Source organism: Carettochelys insculpta, chromosome 17 (genome assembly GCF_033958435.1).
Source record: "Carettochelys insculpta isolate YL-2023 chromosome 17, ASM3395843v1, whole genome shotgun sequence".
NCBI lineage: Eukaryota > Metazoa > Chordata > Testudines > Carettochelyidae > Carettochelys > Carettochelys insculpta.
This window is the reverse complement of record NC_134153.1, coordinates 8,770,189-8,790,114: the sequence shown is the minus strand read 5'-3', so window position 1 is coordinate 8,790,114 and position 19,926 is coordinate 8,770,189. Positions and strand designations below refer to the sequence as shown.

The 19,926-nt window shown below is 44.4% G+C and overlaps 1 protein-coding gene across 1 annotated transcript in view; it reads left to right on the top strand.

Annotated features, from left to right (window-relative positions):
* Positions 1-19,926, top strand: part of SLCO4A1 (solute carrier organic anion transporter family member 4A1) — a 52,014-nt gene that overhangs the window by 5,563 nt on the left and 26,525 nt on the right. The window contains exon 2 of the mRNA XM_075011420.1: positions 18,935-19,830. Within this exon, the coding sequence (XP_074867521.1) occupies positions 19,092-19,830 (739 nt within the window). The 5' untranslated portion in view covers positions 18,935-19,091. The remainder of the gene's footprint in view (positions 1-18,934; positions 19,831-19,926) is intronic.

Sequence of the window (19,926 nt, the reverse complement as noted above, 5' to 3'; positions counted from 1 at the left end):
CTGCAGAGCTGCTGCAAGGGGAAATGCTGACCCCACAGAAGACCATTTGTGCCCAGGAGGCAGCTGAAATGCTGCTTCCTAGCCTGAATGGGCTGGTAGGGAGCCTGCCCTTTCCCCCTCCCTGCAGTGGCAAGTAGGGATGCAGGGTGGGCAGGAGTCTGTTGGAGCTCAGACACAGTTTAAATGCCACATCCTGGCTCAAATGGGCTGGTGAGAAGGGAAGCCTGCTCTTTGGACCCACCTCCACCTGCCCCATGACAGTAACCACTGAAATTTTCAACGGTTACTCAATTACTTAACGTCTCTAGTCTAGTGCCCGTTCACTTGCCCACCTTTTTTTTTCAACCTGCCAAAGATGGTGTGTTCTGTGGTGGATTTGAAGCATTAATACATTTGATTCTTGTTTAGCTTGTGTGCACTGCCTACGTTGCAAACCTCTCGAGTAAGACTGTAACCATAGTAAATGTGACCTTTATGAGCTATTGATTCAGCTGAAAAAAGTGGATGTGCCATGGAACTGCCTGTCTCATGGAAGTGTGCCGTGTTACTGAAAAGGCTGGGACCTGTTGTCCTAGAGGAAGGAGGGTGGTGTGGTTGGCATATTGCTTTGGAAAGGTCTTGGCTGTTCGTGCTCTTGTCAGCCCATCACGTGGCAGTGATCAGTCTCCTTGATTTACTTCTATTATGAGGCCCATGCTCAGCAACCCCTCACTCGCTCACAAGATCTTCAGATTCCTGCAGAATTGATACCTCTGATGCAGGCATCGGTATTGTCTGAAGAAGTGGATTCTATGCACAGAAATTCATGACCTAATAAACTTATTAGTCTGTAGCTTCACAGATAACAAGCAGCTCTGTTGCACCTGAGACTAACACAGCTACCCTTCTGAGACCATTTATGCAGGCACACTTACTGTAGGAGGAAAAGCTGAGCATTGTTCTTCAATTCTGTTATCAGTAGCATGAATAGAACACAGTGGAGTAAATTTAACAGAATCTCACTTTTCCCAATGGGTTCCTTAACTGTCTCACCATCTTCCTGTGAGTCAGGTGTGGCGTAACATGATTATGCAGTGAGAGCCTTTTTCCATCCTGCAGATTTCTGATTAATATAACACAGTAATGCTTTGCTAAATATTTGCACAGCAGGCTCTCATGAAGAGCTGACACTACTTGTTCAAAGAGCAAGAACTGTAATGGTTTTATTTAGTTTGTTGTAGGCTTGGTGCTCAGCTTCCTTAGAGTATGATATAAATGGAAATGTTCTCCTTTTAAGGATGTTTCTCCCTTTTGCAGACTAATGCCCCTGCAACCTTTATGGTATATTAGAAGGTCATGTGCTTCCAGTGGTGTTTACTTTAAGGTGGAGCAGAAAAATCATATTCCATGCTGGTTACAAATTCCTGTTAAACAGGCATTTCAGGATGACAGCCTTTGAAGTTAGTTGGAGGTTTGATTTTTAGGTTAGTGCTAGAAGGGCCAGGGCTGTTGTGTGCTCCATTAATGCCTTTCAACCATTTTCTATTTCTCATCTTTGTTGTTGATGTTCTTATTACTGCAATATAGAGCCAAATGCTGAGGTGACGTATAAATTGTCCTAGCTCCCTTCTGGCCTTACTGAATTTAGTGCCCATGCAAAATGCCAGAGTGTCAACACCAGAAACTTAGGCTCCTAATTTCTACTGATTGTCTAAAAATTTCCACTTGAGATGCCACATAGAGACTAGGGACTCAACCTGGATTCCTGATGCCAGGTAGAGCAAGTGCATGACCACACTAACTCAAATTAGTTGGAAAGGCTTCAAAGGGCTCATTCTGGTGGTCCAGAATTGCTAGAGCTTAGTGCACGCTTCCCATACCTATTGCCCCAATACACCCCTTAGATGATTGAGGGTGAAGTAGATGGCATGGCGCTTTATGCTTCCCAGGAATTCCTCTCTGACCATGGAATTCGTAGCACCCTCTTGTAGGTAGCCTTAAGTCCTCTTTGCACTGCTGGAGTAGATTTACTCTGGACTGAGATTCTGGGTACTTCAAACCAGATTTGAATTGCATTTACACCAGTGTTGATCCAGAACAACTAACTCCTCTGACATCAGGGTAAGCAGGATCAGAGTCTGACCCGTTTGATTGGCCTTTTACTTAAAACCTAAAGGGAAAATGTGGAAAGAAGTATTTTAGGAGGAGACTTCGAAAGCTGCCTAAAATTTTGAATCATAATGCAGTATAAGTACACATGTTCACTAGCCAGCTTTGAATTATATCATAGAATTCTTGGGCTGAAAGGGAACTCAGGAGGTCATCTAGCCCAGCCCCTTGCCTAATGCAGGATCAACCCCAATTAAATCATCCCATCCAGGACCATGTCAAACTGGGACTTAAAAACCTCTGGGGATGGAGATTTCATCACCTCTCTAGGTAACACATCCCTGTGCTTCAACACCCTCCTGGTGAAATAGTTTTTCCTAATATCCAACCTATGCCTCCCCCCATAACTTTAGAACATTGCTCCTTCTTCTGCCGTCCGTCGCCATTGAAAACAAACTCTCTCCATCCACTTAAGAGCTCCTTTTCAGGAAGTTGAAGGCTGCTGTCAAATCACTCCTCAGTCTTCTCTTCTGCAAACTAAATATGCCCAAACCCCAGAGCCTCACCTCATAGGTCATGTGCTCCAGCCCCTTATTTATGTTGCCCTCCGCTGAACAAGTTCCAATGCATCCACATCCTTTCTGTACTTGGGAGGCCCAGGCCTGGAGTCAATACTCTAGAAGTGGTCTCACCAGGGCCGAGCAGAGAGGAATAATAACTTCTCTAGATATTCTGGACATGCTTCTCCTAATGCTCCCCAATATGCCATTAGCCTTCTTGGCTACAAGGGCACGCTATTGACTCTCATCCAGCCTCTCATCTGCTGTAATCCCCAGGCCCTTTTCTGTTGCAGCCTTAAATTGTGTGTTACACAGTATATTTTTAACAGTGCAAGATTTTCTCACATAGTAGGCCTGATTGTTTATTTGTTTCATGAGGATTACTTGATTACTCTGAGAAGTTGCATTAACCTTGACTTCTTGCAGCCCTGCCCTGAAGGGGAGGCAGGGCACAGAGCCCCAGGCAACACACCCAAACTGCAGACCCCTCCCCTTCTCCACACTTGTCCTCCCTAACTCCACCTTGCCACCCTCCCTGCCCAGCTGGGCCAGGGGTTACCTGGGGCAAGGCATGTCAGACAGCAGCAGCTGTGGGGTGGGATGGCTCTGCACTTGCCATGCAGCACCAGCATTAGCCTGCTCTGCTGAGCCCCCCTTTTCTGTGGGCATCTGGGAGTGGAGGCCACTGGGAGCAGAGGAGCAGGGCTCAGTGTCTCAGGAGGCAATGGTAGAGCTGAGCAGCTGCGGCTCATAGCATGTGGTGTTTGGGGGGAGACATGAGGCGAAGTGACACCCCCCCCCCCACACAACTCATGCCCTGTCCTAGGTAATCCACCCGCCTCCCATCCATGGGGTGGCTTTTGTGGGGCCTCCAAAAGCATGGGGCCTGGAACAGTCACCCCCACCTCTTCCTAGGGGTGGGGTGGCTCTTCTACGAATAAATCGTACTAAGGGTGTCAGAATCAGACCCACAGTTTGTTAGGAAGAAGGGGAGTAGACCAAATGTTGCCCTCCGTTACACCCATCCATGCTCATAATTGAGGACAGAATTTCTTTCACTGTATTCATCTCCTTTAATATGCTAGATGCTAAGGGAGATAGACCAGCCCTTTGTGGAAACAATAAAATGTTCTTGAATGATAAATGGAAAAACCCACAATTGTTTCATGGAAGGCAAGAATCCTTTAAAGGCTGACTCTTCGATTTCCCAGTGAACGTGTTCTCCAACAGCTGCTGTGTAATACTGTCATTCTCTGTGTGTGAGAGAGCAGAGACTATGAACTGCAAACTTTCTAAGTGCTTCATGCAGATGACAAAAAGCAATCCCAAATGCCAGCAGATGTTTGCTTTGACAATGAGAACATTATACACTCGTTTCTTCCCCTATCTCTGGAAGAAATACCACTTGGCAGCAGTTTGCTAGCTGGCTGTTGGAACATATCGCTGATCTGATCGGTGACACTCTGTGGCTTGGAAACAACCTAAGAGAAGCAGGGAGGTTTACATGCTGTTTTATTTGAGGCTTTTGAGCCAGTCTGGGGTGGGTGTTGCCTGCAGGGGGGAAGAGGTGCAGCGAAGGGGGTGTGAGGGCACCCAATTTAGCAATTAAATTTTGGCGGAGGCATAGGGAGGCAGTCCACCTCCTGAGTGCTAACAGTTGTTGCCCATGGAGCCAGTGGTCTTGCCCTTGGAATAAAGGTGTTTTTTCAAATCTTGGGTCTGTATCTGCATACAGTCACTGGTGTATATGGATTTTAATTTCTTGGGAAGGTTTAACAACACAGCTGACAGGTGGTGGTATAAAATCTCTCTATTTTTGATTAACCAGGTGTTGCTATATGAAAGCTGAGCTCATGCAAAATGTTGCCTCTGACAGCATTGGCAAATGAAGTCGTTTATTGATTTACCTTTGAATGGTACCTTGGCAGGTCAGTTCTCGTCCTTGAAGTCAAAGGGGATGTCTGCTCGCAAAGGGGGAAGTGGGCATGCAGGAAGAGGAAGACAGGGTATGGCCAAGTCATTGTGCTTGAGTTGAAACCCAATCAATGTGTAAAATCTGCACTTGGGATTTTCAATATCTTCTGCTCCCAGCCAAGAGCCACTGCACAAGGCTACGGCTGAGACAGTCGCCAGGCCAGTGACTGAAAAGTGCCTAGGACTTTTCTGAAAGCCATACTATTCCAGACCTGCTGCTCAGAGACTCAGAATGGCCACACTGTTCTTGGCATGTCACTCCTTTCTTTCTTCTACTTCGCCCTATCGTAGAGTGACCCAAATGCCCTGCTCATCAGCTCTTATTGCTGACTCAGTGCTGCTCTTTCACACTGTTCTTCCCTAGCTCTGCAGAATGGAGTTCCTTGTGTGATTGCTGCAGTTGTGAATGCAACCTGGGATTTTGATATTTGACTTCAGCTGTCACCCTGCTTCTGATTCTGAATGCAATGTCATCTGATAAGCCTGTGTAATATGATGATTTTGCAATAGGTAGTGGTTTTTACAGGATGCAGCATTCTGGTAAATTAGCCAAAAGCAGGCATCATATTCTTGTAACAAGAAGTATCATAAAGCCTTTATTTAGTTTTTTTGGGGACAGCTAAGAAGAACATGAACAGCGTGATGACAGAGGAATAGGTTCCCTTTCTGCACCCTGTTTGGAACGCAGTGCACTTACAGCAAAAGCAATCTTAAAATCTAAGGAATTTAGGACTTTAAGCATAGTGAAACCTGAAAGGCCACTCCTTGCTTATGTTATTCTGTAGCCTGCATGGCATGCAAGATCACACTTTTCCAACATTGTTTGAAAGGATGATGGACCTAAAGAACTCTGCAATCTGATGGTTCTAAAACCTTTTTGATTTCAAGGTGAGAGCCTTACTGAAGCCAGTGGGACTAAGGTCAGGAGCTTTATGATTTTCAAAATGCTACTGTAAGTGCCTCTGATCAGATTTACGGATAGTGATTTTAGAACAGCTATTTTTGGTTAATTGAATATTTTAAGTGGAAAATTGAGCTAATGTGAAGTGTTGTTTCTGACAACAATGGCAAGTGAAATTCTTTATTGCTTTTTGAAACTCAGCCCCATGTGTCCCACCTCCTGGAAAGACAGAAAACCAACCACACAAACAAGACATCTGCTGCTCCATTTATTCCACAGGAAACCTGACTCTTGTATTTATGGTTCATATGTAGAAAAGTCAGATACAATTATTAAATATTCCTTTTGGAAGACTGATGCATTTCACATCCAGAATGATAACACACAGTAATCAAAAACAGAGAGAGAAAGCGGGCTGCTCCTAAAGATATAGGCAAAACTCCCCACATCTTAGTCTGGGTTGGTTCTTTCTAGACTGGCTGCTGCTATATTGCATGTTCCATTACAGTGTCCCCTAGCTTGCAAGCAGGACAAGGAAAATTGCTGCTCATTCCTCACATACTCTTAAACAATAGTTTGTACTTTAAGGATACATCAGCACTACAGTTGGGAATGTGCTTCCCGGTACAGCTAGGAAGAGGCACTAGCTCTACTTGAGCGAGCAGGCTAAAAATAGCATAGCTGAGGGTAGCACAGCAAGTTGGGGTTGCTACCTGAGGATGTGTGTGTGCCTGGCCAGCCTCACCCAGCACCTGGGTCAACCCCTCCTGCACTGCTATTTTTAGCACACCAGTTCAACCAGAGCTAGCATATGTCTGTCTACCAGTGCAGAGAAATTCACTCCCAGCTGCACTGTAGACATACCCCAACACAGTCCTCAATGCAACACACTGACCACAATGTGAGTTTTTTCCCTAAATGCATACAGCTCTCCTAACCGGCATTAGAATTCTTTTTCCAATGCACTGGACTCCAGTATGGGACGCAAAGTCTGTCACCCGCAAAAGGAGAAAAAAAGTGTCCTTCCATGGCATGACTTCCAACAGCGTCTCCACCACTGAACAGAGAAGAGGGCTATTGTCCCTGTGAGGAGAAGAGCCAGCAGGAGTTAGCCTGTCTTGGGCTCCTCATTACTCCTGATGAGGACAGGAAACAACCCAGTGTTTGTGTTCCCAGACTAAGCCCCTTTCCCTAAATGTAGGCAAACAGAAGAGAAGGGCCAATGCTCCAGTTTTCATAGTGCAGTGGAGCAGAGTCTGAGGACTAGGGGAGCAACCCCGTTGGCTCAAATTTCTCTTGCTAGAGGAGAGTTTGAAGAGAGCAAGAAACCCCACTTCGAGACATGGCCCCTGGGTCCTCCAAGAGTCCTTTCCAGTGACAATGCATTAAGCAGATAGAGCATACTGGGGTGTGTTTTAAGGAGGAGGATTAGGGAAAAGTTCTAATTTGAATTGCTCTTTGCTTTTGTTTACTTTAAGTAGGCGGTTGTGGAAAAAGGAATGGTTAGTGTCAGCCTGCGTATAAATAGCTGTAACTTTGAGCTTTGTGTTTGCAGTCACTTAGCCAAGCTGAAATCGGATTCCCAATACTCTGCTTGAGGAGCTCAGGCCAATGCCATAAATCATTCAGTGCCATAGCTCCGTCAAGGAGGGATGGGAGGGAAAGGCCGGAGTCAAAATGGCATTTCATTTAACTCTTCTTATCAAGCACCGTGACAGCAAAAATACCAGATTTGTTCTTGGTAAAAGCTTTTTAGGCCCATCATTGGAGTGACTCCAAGGACAAATATTGCCCTATACATTTTGTCAAACATATGTACAGGTTGCACCTTCTTCGTCCGACAGGGTCAAGATCTGACAAGTCCTGAAAGACAGAATTTGCCAGACCAGGGGAGCTCCAGGGCTTCTGCACCAGATGGCCCCAGCCTCTTGCTCCCCCAGACTCCAGCCCTCGCTGGGCTCCCTGAGCTGCCACAGTGCTCCAGCAGGCAGGGTCTCCAGCTTCAAACCCTGCACTGCAGCAGGGGAGGTAGAGGCTCCACCCTCTCTTCCTTCCCCTTGCACTGCTGTGGGGCAAGCAGGGGCTCAGTTCGCCACTCCACATGCTTCCATGGGACAGATAGAGGCTCCAGCCCTGGTCATGCTGCTGGCCACTGTTTCAGCTCCAGCCCCTGCCTGTGGATGCTGGTGCAGGCCCGGCCCTGGGACTTTCTGGTCCTGCAATATTCATGTTAGCTACACTGTCAGTTTTAGTATTAGTGCTAAACCCATCTACTGTTGAAACTCTAGCTAATGTAGCTGATAAATTAATCTGATCCCTGAAGTATCATTTCTTTCTCCCATCTCCTCCTTAATTGTATCTCTACCAGTCCCATTCAGTTGGCATATGAAAACAAGTAGGTTCCTGTATGCAAAAGTGGATGTCAGCAGATTTTTTGGGGGCTTGCATACTGGCCAACCTCGACATTTCCACTTTTTGTCCTAACTTGGGTCCAGTTTATAGACTGAAAATGGCAAGCTTTTCTAAAGAACAGTAAGGAGCTGGCTAATCTTCAATTCAAGAACCTGGATCCCTGCCATCTTCGGAGTTTTTGCTTGTTGCATGTCTCAATTTATTTTATATCTGTGGATTTAAAGTTGCCGACCTCAGCTAGAAATCGAACTTCTGATTGGGCCTCATATTTAAAAGAGATTTATTTTTAAAAAAAAAAAAAAAAATCTCTAACCATCTTGCAATTACCTTTCTTCTGAGCCACCAATAATTGTAATTAATTAAGCCCCTTGGGTTTGATTCTCTTCTCAGTGACACTGGCAGCAGTAAAGAGTCAATCCACTGAGTATGAAACAGTGGAAGTTATAAGGAAGTCTGGCGAGAAGTCTGTTCAAAAGTCTTTGAACAATGAATAAAGAGAACAAATTTGCTGGATCCTTCCCGGGTGAATATCTTTCTGACCTTTTCTCCCTTTCCCTCCCATATAGTTATCTTTTCTTGCTTTTTAAAAGGGAAACTGGATTCGTAGATAGACAGTGGAATTTAATCATTTTTTACAAGTTTGAAACTTTGCTCCATCAGCGCAAAGCCATGGACATTGAAGATTAGAAAATATGTAACCTACTGGGAATTTTTCCTTGTAAGTGTGCTCTCATCAGAATCTTAATAAAGACACATAGCATTAAATGTCCAGCAAAAATAGACTTTGGCTCATCATTCTTCTGCTCCCATATGCACACACACGTTGAACCCTCTGGTCCAGCAACACCCATGGTCCAGCAGGGTTATCGTTAGCCACATGTTCACTTGTCATGGGTGTGGTCAAGTTTCCAGCCACTAGTCCAGGATCTCAGTGTTCTGTGCTGTTGTTTAGCTCTAATTTACCCCTGAATGTCGTCTAAGAATCCAGTAAGCAGTGCAAGTATTGATGATTCTGCTAGACCGGGAGTAAAGCAACTCCCAGCACATATGCCAAGAGGGTCATGCGAGACTATTTTCACCAGCATGTGAGGAAGGAGCTCAGCCCTGCTTCTCCTCACCTGCACCCCCCAGGTGCCGAACTAAAGAGGTTCAACCTGTAGCTAATATGCCCTAGTGTGTGGACAAAACAGTAATTTCTTTTAGTGCAACTTAATGAGCCAGGTTTGTCAATCCATAGCATAGAAGAGCCTGATCTTACTTCAGGATTGATCCATGTAGGAGATGGCTAATACATTGTTACTTATATTAAAAAATTTGAAGAAGACTGAAATTCTTAATCATTTGTTCCTGAGGTAGTGATCTGGATTAAACTGACATTTATAGTCTTTGCAGATTATCTCTGAATGTCAGCATCATCCCCACTGGATTGGGAGCCATTCCTTTACAGGATTGTGAAAGCAACAGCAAAAATTGAGCATGCCTTTTTCAATATGTTTGCTCAAATGGAAGAGGAGAATGGTATTAATGTGTATGGCTTGGGTATTAAGTTACTGAAAGCCAGCCTTGTTGGGGCGGGGGGATGTTGTTCACTCGTTACATTACTTCATTGAAATGCCACTGTCTTTTTTTAGATCTAAATGTTTTACACAAGCTCTTTGTGTAAACAGTTTTATAATTTCATGGACAAACTCCAAGAACTGTGTGTTGAAAACCCAGGTTGATCTTCAGTGTGTTTTTTTTCAAGCAACTAATTGAAGCCCATCAAAAACACATTATGTGAGGAAATAGGATTAGTGAATAAATTGGTTAATGATCATCTAGTGCTCTCCTAGTGGTAAGCTTTATTTATTAATATTATTTTGTTAAGATGGAGCCTTGCTAAAGTGATCAGTTGAAATCAGGTCCTGCTACCTTGACGTGTTGAGTAGTCCCTGCTCTTCAGGTAGTGCTAGGGATTCTGGTGGAGCTGAAGGAGTAAGGGATCTCAAAATATGCAGCAAATTATAGCTCTTAGGATGTATATTATCTTGTTTATAAAAGCAGAGTGAAAAATATTAAGACTTTTTTGTAGAAACCCACCCAGCAGACGCCACAAATACTGTCAGTTAGTCTTAAGGTGCCCCAGGACTGTTCATTGTCTAACAGATTTATTTGGGCATAAGCTTTTGTGGAAGAACCTACTTCATCAGCTACAGTGTGACTTACACAGACATGTCCTTGTGCATATCACTAGCTGGATGCCCTTTGGATTTGTTTTCTACTGAAGCCATTTCAGTGTGGTCTTGACTGTATGGACTGTTCCAAGAGGCCCAATCTGGTCTTGGAGTGGAATAATTTACATTCATTTAGAGGGCTACATTTATCCCTTCATTAAACTTGCACAGCTCCAGTGAATCACAGTGAGCCTTTGTCAAATAGTGTGGGGAGTTCAGCTGAAATATGTTGTTAGCTGGTAATTAAGTACACAATATTTTCATAAGAACAGCCATACTGGATCAGACCAAAGATCCATCTAGTCCAGTATCCTGTCTTCTGACAGTGGTCAGTGCCAGGTGTCCCAGAGAGAATGGGCAGAACAGGGAATCATCAATAATCCCTGACCTCCCATTCCCAGTCCTGACAAACAGAAACTAGGAACACCATCCTGGCTAATAGCCGTTGATGAACCTACCCTCCATGAATTTATCTAGCTGCTTTCTGAACCCTGGCCTTCACAACACCTCGTGGCAAGGAGTTCCGGAATTTGGCTGTGCACTTTTTTTTTTTTGAAGAAATACTTCATTTTGTTTGTTTTAAACCTGCTACCTATTAATGTCCTTTGGTGACGCCTAGTTCTTGTGTTATGGGCACAAGTAAACAATTTTTCCTTATTTACTTTCTCCATATCAGTCATGGCTTCTGTAGACCTCTACCATATCCCCCATGGTCTTCTCTTTTTCTGGGATGAAAAGACCCATTCTTATTAATCTCTCCTCCATACTAGACCAATTAAGGCCCACTCTAGCTGTTTATAAGAGCCGTTTCCCAGACTGATTATAAAGAAAAAGACATCAGGCCTGTGGCCTGTTTAAGGAAAGTGAAATTATTTACAGTGTCACGTGTACCAGGAAATGATCCCATCCTGTGTAGTATATTTTACATGTTCTTTTCTCTATCTTTTAGCTAAATCAGCACTCTCAGGGCAAAAGCCAATTTACAGAACCATCGTGTGGATTTGTGGTGCCCCTTGTGAGGCTGTGCCGTTCATAAACCTATAAGTGGATTACATGTTACCCATATGGAGTTTATTATCAGTGACAGAAATCATATGGATAATCCTTATAACCCAAGTAATCCAGGAATGATTCAGTATGCGTTACGAAGATAATTTAACCAGATGTGGCCAGAAGAATTTGCTTGAGTGGTGGATGGGCCTGAGATGCAAAATTTGGATGAAGATCTGAACTTTTCCAAATTGTGAGGTGTTTGGCGTTTGGTGGGACACCATGGCTGTGTCTACACGTGCCCCAAACTTCGAAATGGCCATGCAAATGGCCATTTCGAAGTTTACTAATGAAGCGCTGAAATGCATATTCAGCGCTTCATTAGCATGCGGGCGGCAGCCACGCTTCGAAATTGACGCTCCTTGCCGCCGTGCGGCGCGTCCAGACGGGACTCCTTTTCGAAAGGATGCTGCCTACTTCGAAGTCCCCTTATTCCCATGAGCTCATGGGAATAAGGGGACTTCGAAGTAGGCGGGGTCCTTTTGAAAAGGAGCCCCGTCTGGACGCGCCGCACGGCGGCAAGGAGCGTCAATTTCGAAGCGCGGCTGCCGCCCGCATGCTAATGAAGCGCTGAATATGCATTTCAGCGCTTCATTAGTAAACTTCGAAATGGCCATTTGCATGGCCATTTCGAAGTTTGGGGCACGTGTAGACACAGCCCATATGTTGTCACCAGTCAGTTTAAATTTTTCAGGGCGTAATAGAACAGCACACAGTGACTGTCACTCACACATAGTATGAAAAGTCCTGAAACCAGTACAGTACCCATTGCTCTAATGGGCTGTGCATACTCATTGAATGTTTGTTCTGTGCTCCATGCACTGTAGTTTCTGCTCTGATGTATGTTGACTGAGGCATCTGGAGTCTGTGGAAATGGAGATTTCTATTGCACGCAGGAGCAAATGCCAGTACAGTTATACTACATGAAGAAGAACAGGTGAAGTTAAGGATGTGCAGAACCCGTAGAGGAAGTGTTGCCATAGAGAGGGCAACTTTCTGCATGCTGGCATGAAGGTGAATAGGCAGCAAGACATGGGCAGGCCTTCACAGGGCAGTAGGTGGTTTTGCAACTTGGCTGAGTCCCAGGCCCTTGTTCCCCCAGGGACAGGCTTTGCACTTGCTTTGAGGCCTGCTCCGACCCACCAAGTATCTCAGCCACCTTGCTCTTTTTTCCCCAGTCTAGCCTAAAAACCCATGATGTAGAGCAGTGATGGGCAATCTACCTCCTGTTGGCCACATGCTGCCCACTGGTGCTCTACCTGTGGTCTGCAGACACCCGGCTGCCCCCCGCCCCATGCACCTCGAACACTGGAGCCCCACACTTCCTCACTCCTTCCCAGCACTTTTGGAGCATGTGAGTCACCTGATTTGTGCTCTATCCCCTGTGCCCTCCCAGAACCAGAACACTATGAATCAGTGGTTAGGACTTAGGCCTGTGATTGGTAGGGGAGCCCAGGCCCTCCCATTCCACCGGGTGGAAACAGGGCTCTGAGAGTTATGAGTGATCTGGTAGCTGGGGCTGCTTAAGGCTGCTGTCCCTGGGCCACTTCCTGTCACCCCATTGAAGTGGCCCCACAGTTGCAATCTGCATATAGGTGGAGCGGGGGGTGTCCATTCACCACAAGGCAGATTTGAGCAACCATAGGGAGTGAGGGAGCGCATTTGTTTTCTCAGGCAACAACTTCCTCCTTCTGTGGTGTGATCTATCCATCCTCCTGGGCCAGTTGTGGCCTAGGGCTTTCCCTGCTGGGTAATTTAAAAGTGAGAGTCTCTCTCTCTCTCATGTGGCCTCTGAGTTTTGCTCATCCCTGTCAATGCATCTCGGAGCTTTTCCCTCAAGCAGTCTCGCAGCAGGGCCTCTGTTCCCTCAGGGAGGAACTTATGGGCAATAGTTGAGGACAGATTTTCCCCTCCTCTCTCCACTGCTGGGGCTGCAAGGCATAGGCCTGATCTCTTCTCTGGCTTGCCTCCAAACGGGCTCGCCTCTGCCTTTCGTTCCTCCTGCATTTGCAGCATTTCCAACTGGTGTAGCCAGGGGCATGGCTGAGCCCAGAGCAGTTCTTTAACCCCCGTTTGCCCAGTGTGGGGGTCATATACTGAACCACACATCCATAGTTTGAGTTGATTATTAGGAGCATGTCTAATGAGAATGCCAGGAGAAAGGAAACATTTATACATACACTTGGGGAGACGGATTTTTTTTTTTATGCTAAAGTAAACTTCACTAAAGAAACTGGTGCCTAGTATAGAAAGTCCTCTGATCTTTTTTTTTTTTTTTCTCCTAGCATATAGCTGTCATGTAACATGCCAGCAGGCCTCTGTGCAGGCCTAAATGCCTTAAAGAGCACCCTGCTGGACCCTGAGAGCAAGCCTGGAAACTTCCATTCCTCTAGTAAAACCAAGTTCTCATCCCCACATTACAGCCTTACCACCCACACACACAGGGCTGATATGGCTGTCTGGTGTTTAACACCTGCATTTGACCAGGGAACCCAGGAAACCAGTGAACAAGGCAGTCTTGGCTTCAGCCTCGTGAGAAGGCTAAAAATGGTTTTGAGCTAGTATGTGCACACCAAGTAAACAATTAAGGGATTAAAAACTTGGGAAGCCCCTCCCCTAGGTGAGTTTTACCAGGGACTTTCAGACATCAAGGTGCCGTGAGCCCTTCCCAGCTGGATTCACATCCACCGCAGCCCTGATGTGAGGCACTTTGGGACCAGGACTCCCCATGGCAGAAGGGATGTAAACATTCCAAAGTGCCTCTTACGGGTTGGGTACATTTTTCTGTTTTGCTTTTTTGCTTTCTAATGTGTACCTTGTGAGCCTATAGTGGCATGGAGTAGTTAAGCTTAATAAAGTACGTTACCCCTAACTGTCTCTGTGTTGAAGTGAATCCTGTAATCCTGTTTGTCCTCAGACTTCTGAGTTGGCAATAGTCTAGATCAGAAATGGGCAACCTAGGCTAAGGAGTGGGACACATGAGCGACCTCCATGTCAGTGAGCCACAGGATTGTTCCAACCAAAAGGGTCTCCTGAGATAAGCATAGTTAGCAAAGCTACCCTAAGTACCTAAAATTTGTGGGGTTTGAATTGTAGCTGTATTTTGACCAACAGAGCTGTCCGCAGCCTCTGCATCCAATCAATGTTGTGTGAAATTGGCATGCACCTCATTTTACGTGCCCTTGCTTTAGGTGTGGATTACTTTAATAATACTGCTAGGAAAAAAACTACGTGGCCAGAAAGCAGCAGAAGCTGGCAATGCTGTGCATGAGCAATGGTAAACAAAATGTTTTGCAGGCCTCACATAGAATCCTGATGGGTCACATGTGGCCCATGAGCTGCTGCATGCACACAATTGGACTCTTGTCTGTCAAACCAGGAGCCATGTGTTTACAATAATGTACATGGACCGTTGGCGCATTTTTATTTCTTGCATTCTGTTCATTTATTTTCACTTTTTTTTTTTTTTTAAATATAGAAGGGTGATAGCAGTAATAAAACCACTGAGTTAAAAAAAAATCACATACAGTAAACTCTTTCTTATCTGGCAGCCCTGGGACCAGGAGGTTGCTGGATATTCAAATATTTCGGATCATAGAGAGATAAACCTAGCAATACATAACATGAAAGAAAAGCAAGATTAGATATTAAGAAACAAACAGCAGTATTGTACACTGTAAACTTATACTGTATTTGCTGTGTTTGTCTGTATTTACTTCCACTATACTGTACTTATGGTTATTTGAGTATTCCGGATGATAGAATGCCAGTTAAGACCAGAGCTTACTGTAGTTTTATATTTATGGCATTACCATTTTATGATTTTTTTATTTGTCACTGCACTTAAATTTCACAGTGTGGTTAATTTCAGTATTAGCCCATGCTAACAGTAGCATGATGGATTTAGTACTGACAGCTCTTGAAGAATATATATTTTAACTCCATGAAAATAACTCCTGAAATGTGGACACTTCCTTCCATTATCAGACCTGCATAGTCTATTCATAGGTAGCCTTTTGAGAGGAGTGTAACTGGGAAAACAAAAATAATGGTGCTTCCTTATTCCAGCCACAAATACATGCTTCCCGTATTGTAGCTGGACACGCCTGGGAAAGACCTGAGTTCAGAAAGTTGCTAGGCACTTTCTGCTGTGATCCAAGAGCCCTTAAATTAAGTTGCGTGACTTTTTGAACTTGAAGGCAGGATTAGAATGCAGGGGGCTCGGCAATTTGCAGGATCACGCACCAAATGATCAGCAGTGGAATAGTGGCAAAAAGTTCATACCTGTCGTAGCATCACCAAGCCTGAATTTTCCCAGGCTAGCATTTCCTGGCAGTGTAAAATTGTACATGCAGTATTTGTGCCTGTACTCTGCAGCCACAAATACCTACCTAGGGCACAAATTGATTCCAGTGGTTTTTTGGGCATCAAATTCTAAGACACACACAGAGCTGTGAAACTGTTCCAACTTGATGAAGTCAGTGTGTGTAGGAGTGTTTCTAGCAAAATTCCCCTAAACACTTAATTGCTTTTATCCAGGTTACAATGATCAGAAAGTGTTTCTGTCTTAATTTAGGGTGTCAGCAACCAAAGTAGCAAGAAGAGCCATTTTTTCCAATTTGGTAAAAAACTCAATAATTCAAGAGCTGCAATGCATGTGAAGACAAAGACGGTCCTTACTAAATAGCATCAAACCAGAATTTCTATAACACCTATTTTAAGAACAGCTCGCGCACAATGATTTGTAATGCAGTACATGTTTAGTGCAGGACAGTCACAAACTTTTTACATTTTCTGCTTCCTCACACTTTACATGCATGTGTTTTGTACCATTGTCTTCCTGACTTCCGCTCCTGAACCTTCTCTCTTTCTCTGGAGGATGCTAAAAGGAGTTATCCAATGTTTCGAGATCACATATAATTTGCTATTTAGATATGAGTCGTTCATTTCGGGGCTTTCAGACATTTACTGTTTGTTGAAAGTAATGGAGGTGTTTTGTTTTTGTGTTCGGTGTTTTTTTTTCCCCACTTTGCAATTATAGGGTTGGGGGCCACAAAGTAGTCCTTAATGAGCTGCAGGTTACAGGCCCCTGTTTTAATGGGAAAGCAATCATACCATTTTCTCTTTTCTTTCACCCCTGCTTTCTGGGAGCGCGTGGCATCATTGGCATCTAATGTTTATTGCAGTATAAAGTGAAATGTTTTTAGAGGAGCTTCTTGTGCAAGCTGTTGGCAGCACGTCACAGGGTCATCAACAGTCTGACATGCAGGGATTCAGCGTGAAATAAAGATTGATTTGAAAATATTTTGCACTCAACAATGCAAATGTTTTATTTTCTCATTTATTTAACACCAGTATTGAATGGGGCTTCCCATCTTGCATAGTTCAACCAGGGTATTTCACAATCTCCTATGGGGAAGCTGGAGCTACAAGAATACACAGCATAGTAACCTTTTTGAGAGTAGGCAGTCCACGTCAGCAGTCACTTCACGGTCAGCTCTCTCTGCCCTCTGGCTGGCTTTAAAATGGCATGTACAGTCTAATTAGTTTGAGAGGTGACTTCACAGAATAATTATAAATAAATCATGGGGCCTGAAATAGAAGTGATCCAAGTGAGGAACCTTTTCCTGATAGCTATGAGGTGTTATTAAACACTATCCAAAATGTGAAATTCATGGTTTCCGCTGTAGCAATTGGTAAAACGTTTCTTAATACGGAACAGAATTTTGCTGAGTTCAGGATGAGCTGTTTGTCTGTTGCCGTCGAGCCACTGAAGCAGTGAGCAGTTTACAGACATTCAGATGATAAGCCCTCTGCAGCTTCAGACTCACTTCTTCTGAGGACTTTCCTCCATTGCCACACCCCTGCTCCTCTCCCCAGACATGGTTAATGAGTGACTTGTCTTTACACATTAAAACAATTACAAACGTAGAAATGATTGGACGCTCTCTGTCTCTTACATTGTGTTCCCTTTGCTGCTACTCTGTCATTCTTGTTCTTTTCCTGTACGTTGTCTATCAAGGGCTAGCAACCCGGGCCAGATGCTGATTTGACTAAAGCTAGCTGTAAATTTAGGGTTTGTCTACATGGAAACATGGAGGAAAATTAATCTGAGTTCATTAAATATATGGCTTTAAAGTAGCTTAGTTAAATTGCATTAAGCCTCCATTCAAACTAAACTGAACTGTAATTCTGAATGAACCCACCCAGAAGTTTAATGCAGTTTAACTAACCCACTTTAAAGTCGCACGCTTTAGTTAGTTCAGATTTGTCCCACTGTAAACAAGTCCTTAAAATAATTCTGCTGCAGCCAATGGTGTTAATCCAGATTTATGTTAAGTAGAATCCCATCCTGTGATTTGCAGCTACTGCAGATGTTCCTGAAAGAGAGACATTGTTGACCTGGAAACCATATTTGTCTCCAGGAGAAATGGTACTAGACCTGAGAAAACCTAACTCTAGTTACTGGCCTGCCGCACAAGGGTCCAAATGGAAACCGCTATTGTTTTACCTTAAATTGTAACCACAGGCTGCTCAGGACAATCTGGTGCTCAAAGGCAAAACTTTAGTGTGCTGGTCCCCCTTCACAGGCCTATGGCAGCATATTTGGCTCAGTCGCCCCTCCACCATGACAGAGAAGTGACCGGGTTAAATTTGAAAGAGTGGAATTGCAACCTGTTGCATGGGGTCACCGTGCCAATTAAATCTGCTGCCTGAAGGAACTGTCAAATTTATAGCTAGTTTTTACCTGATTGTAAGTCACTGTATTATACACTATTGTATACACATTGTATTATCTTCACTCGCCCCGTTTCTGCCAGCTGTAGGATAATACCTGTTCACTTTAGCCATGCCTCTTAGTCATTAGTGGGACATCTTGGTTAGTGCTTCTGTGGCCTAGCAGCTGAAGCAGCTTCCATATTTGTCTCCAAGTGGTGGTACACCTGGTGCGCTGTCTTAAAGATCTGGCATACTACAACACTGAGCAACTGTAATACTTGTATCTTGGTAGGGGAGTTGGATTGTTAGGGTGGGTAACATAAAGGTTGTTATTTATTATCTCCTATTATAGTGCACAGGGACTCTAAGATAGGATCCAGGCCCCATCATGGTTGGTCCTGTACAGAGGAATAATGAGGAGGACAATCTGTGACTGAAGGGTTTCACCACCTACATGGCAGACAAGACAAAACAGTTGGACATTACAGGAAAAATAGGGAAATAGTCTGGGCATGGTCTGAATTTAGTTCTGTACATTCCAGCATCTGTGCTGAACATTGTCGTAATGGCTGGCAGCTGCCTTCTGCCCTAAGACTCCATGGAATTTGCACATATGTATCCGAGAAGAGAATTCTCCCTAATTTCTCCTGGCACGAGACAATGCTGAGAGATACTTTCAGCATACGTTTTTGTAGTAATAAAAGAACAGGGCAGCACTGCTGGTGAATTAACATGAAATCCCCTTTTTTAAGAAAGTTGTGTGGCCCGTGACTATGATTTTGTGTAGATCGAGATTTTTTTATTCCTTTTTGAAGGTGACTCCACACATTTCAATCCACTGGCAGCATTAGGCCTTGGAAAATGTGAAGTCCTCAGTGCAGCTGAGTGCTTTGGTAACCCTGGAAAGAATTGTTTTGGAAATGGTTTGGTACAATGGTTTGGTACAGAAATCAGGGACAATGGATAACTGCTTGTTAAGTCATGTTTGCTAACTTCTTCTGATGTTTTTGTCACAGAATGAAGTGATCCAGAACCTGACATACACTCTCTGCTTGCTTACAAGTGGCCAAAAAAGGCAACATGCTGGTAACCAAGACATCACTACATTGTTAAACAGCCTGAAACAGCCAAGCAAGCCTTTGATAGAAATGACTCACAATTTGACAGGAGAAAATGGATTCAAACAGCTTACCTTTTGATCCACCAAACCCAAAGGAGCTTTGTAACACACCCCTGAGCAGTGATACTTTATGTTCCAACACAAATAGCCCTTCAGATTCTTGCGTGAAACCTCTCTGCAATGCCCTGTCTGAAAAGAAAAGCCAGGGCAACAAAGTTAGTTGTGTTTCCTCCAATGGAGAGAAACCTGAGTGTGGGTGGGGTGCTTTCACACCTGCTTGTTTACAGTTCTTCAACACACCGAAGGGAGTCTTGTTTTTCCTCTGCGTGGCTTCTTTTCTGCAAGGCATGATCGTGAATGGCTTCATTAATACCGTCATCACCTCAATAGAACGGCGCTTTGATCTGCGTAGCTACCAGAGCGGACTGATTGCAAGCTCTTATGACATAGCAGCTTGTGTCTGCTTGACTTTTGTCAGTTACTTTGGCGACAGTGGGCATAAACCACATTGGCTGGGATGGGGAGTGCTTGTTATGGGTGTCGGCTCCATTGTCTTTGCTCTGCCCCATTTCACCACTGGCCTGTATGAAGTACATGTCATGGAAGATATCAGCATGTGCTCTTCCAACCAGAGCATGCAATGTGCAGAAAGTGTCTCGAGTCTCTCAAACTACAGATTTGTCTTTATGCTTGGGCAGTTCCTACATGGTATTGGAGCAACGCCACTCTACACTCTGGGAGTGACCTATTTAGATGAAAATGTCAAGTCGAACTACTCGCCAGTGTATATCGGTAAGTTGAGTAGTTGACTGAGGAAGAGCCTTGTGTTTGGATCAGTCACGCTAGCTGAAGGGAAATCAAATGCACCTGCGTTGGCACTGAGCGCAA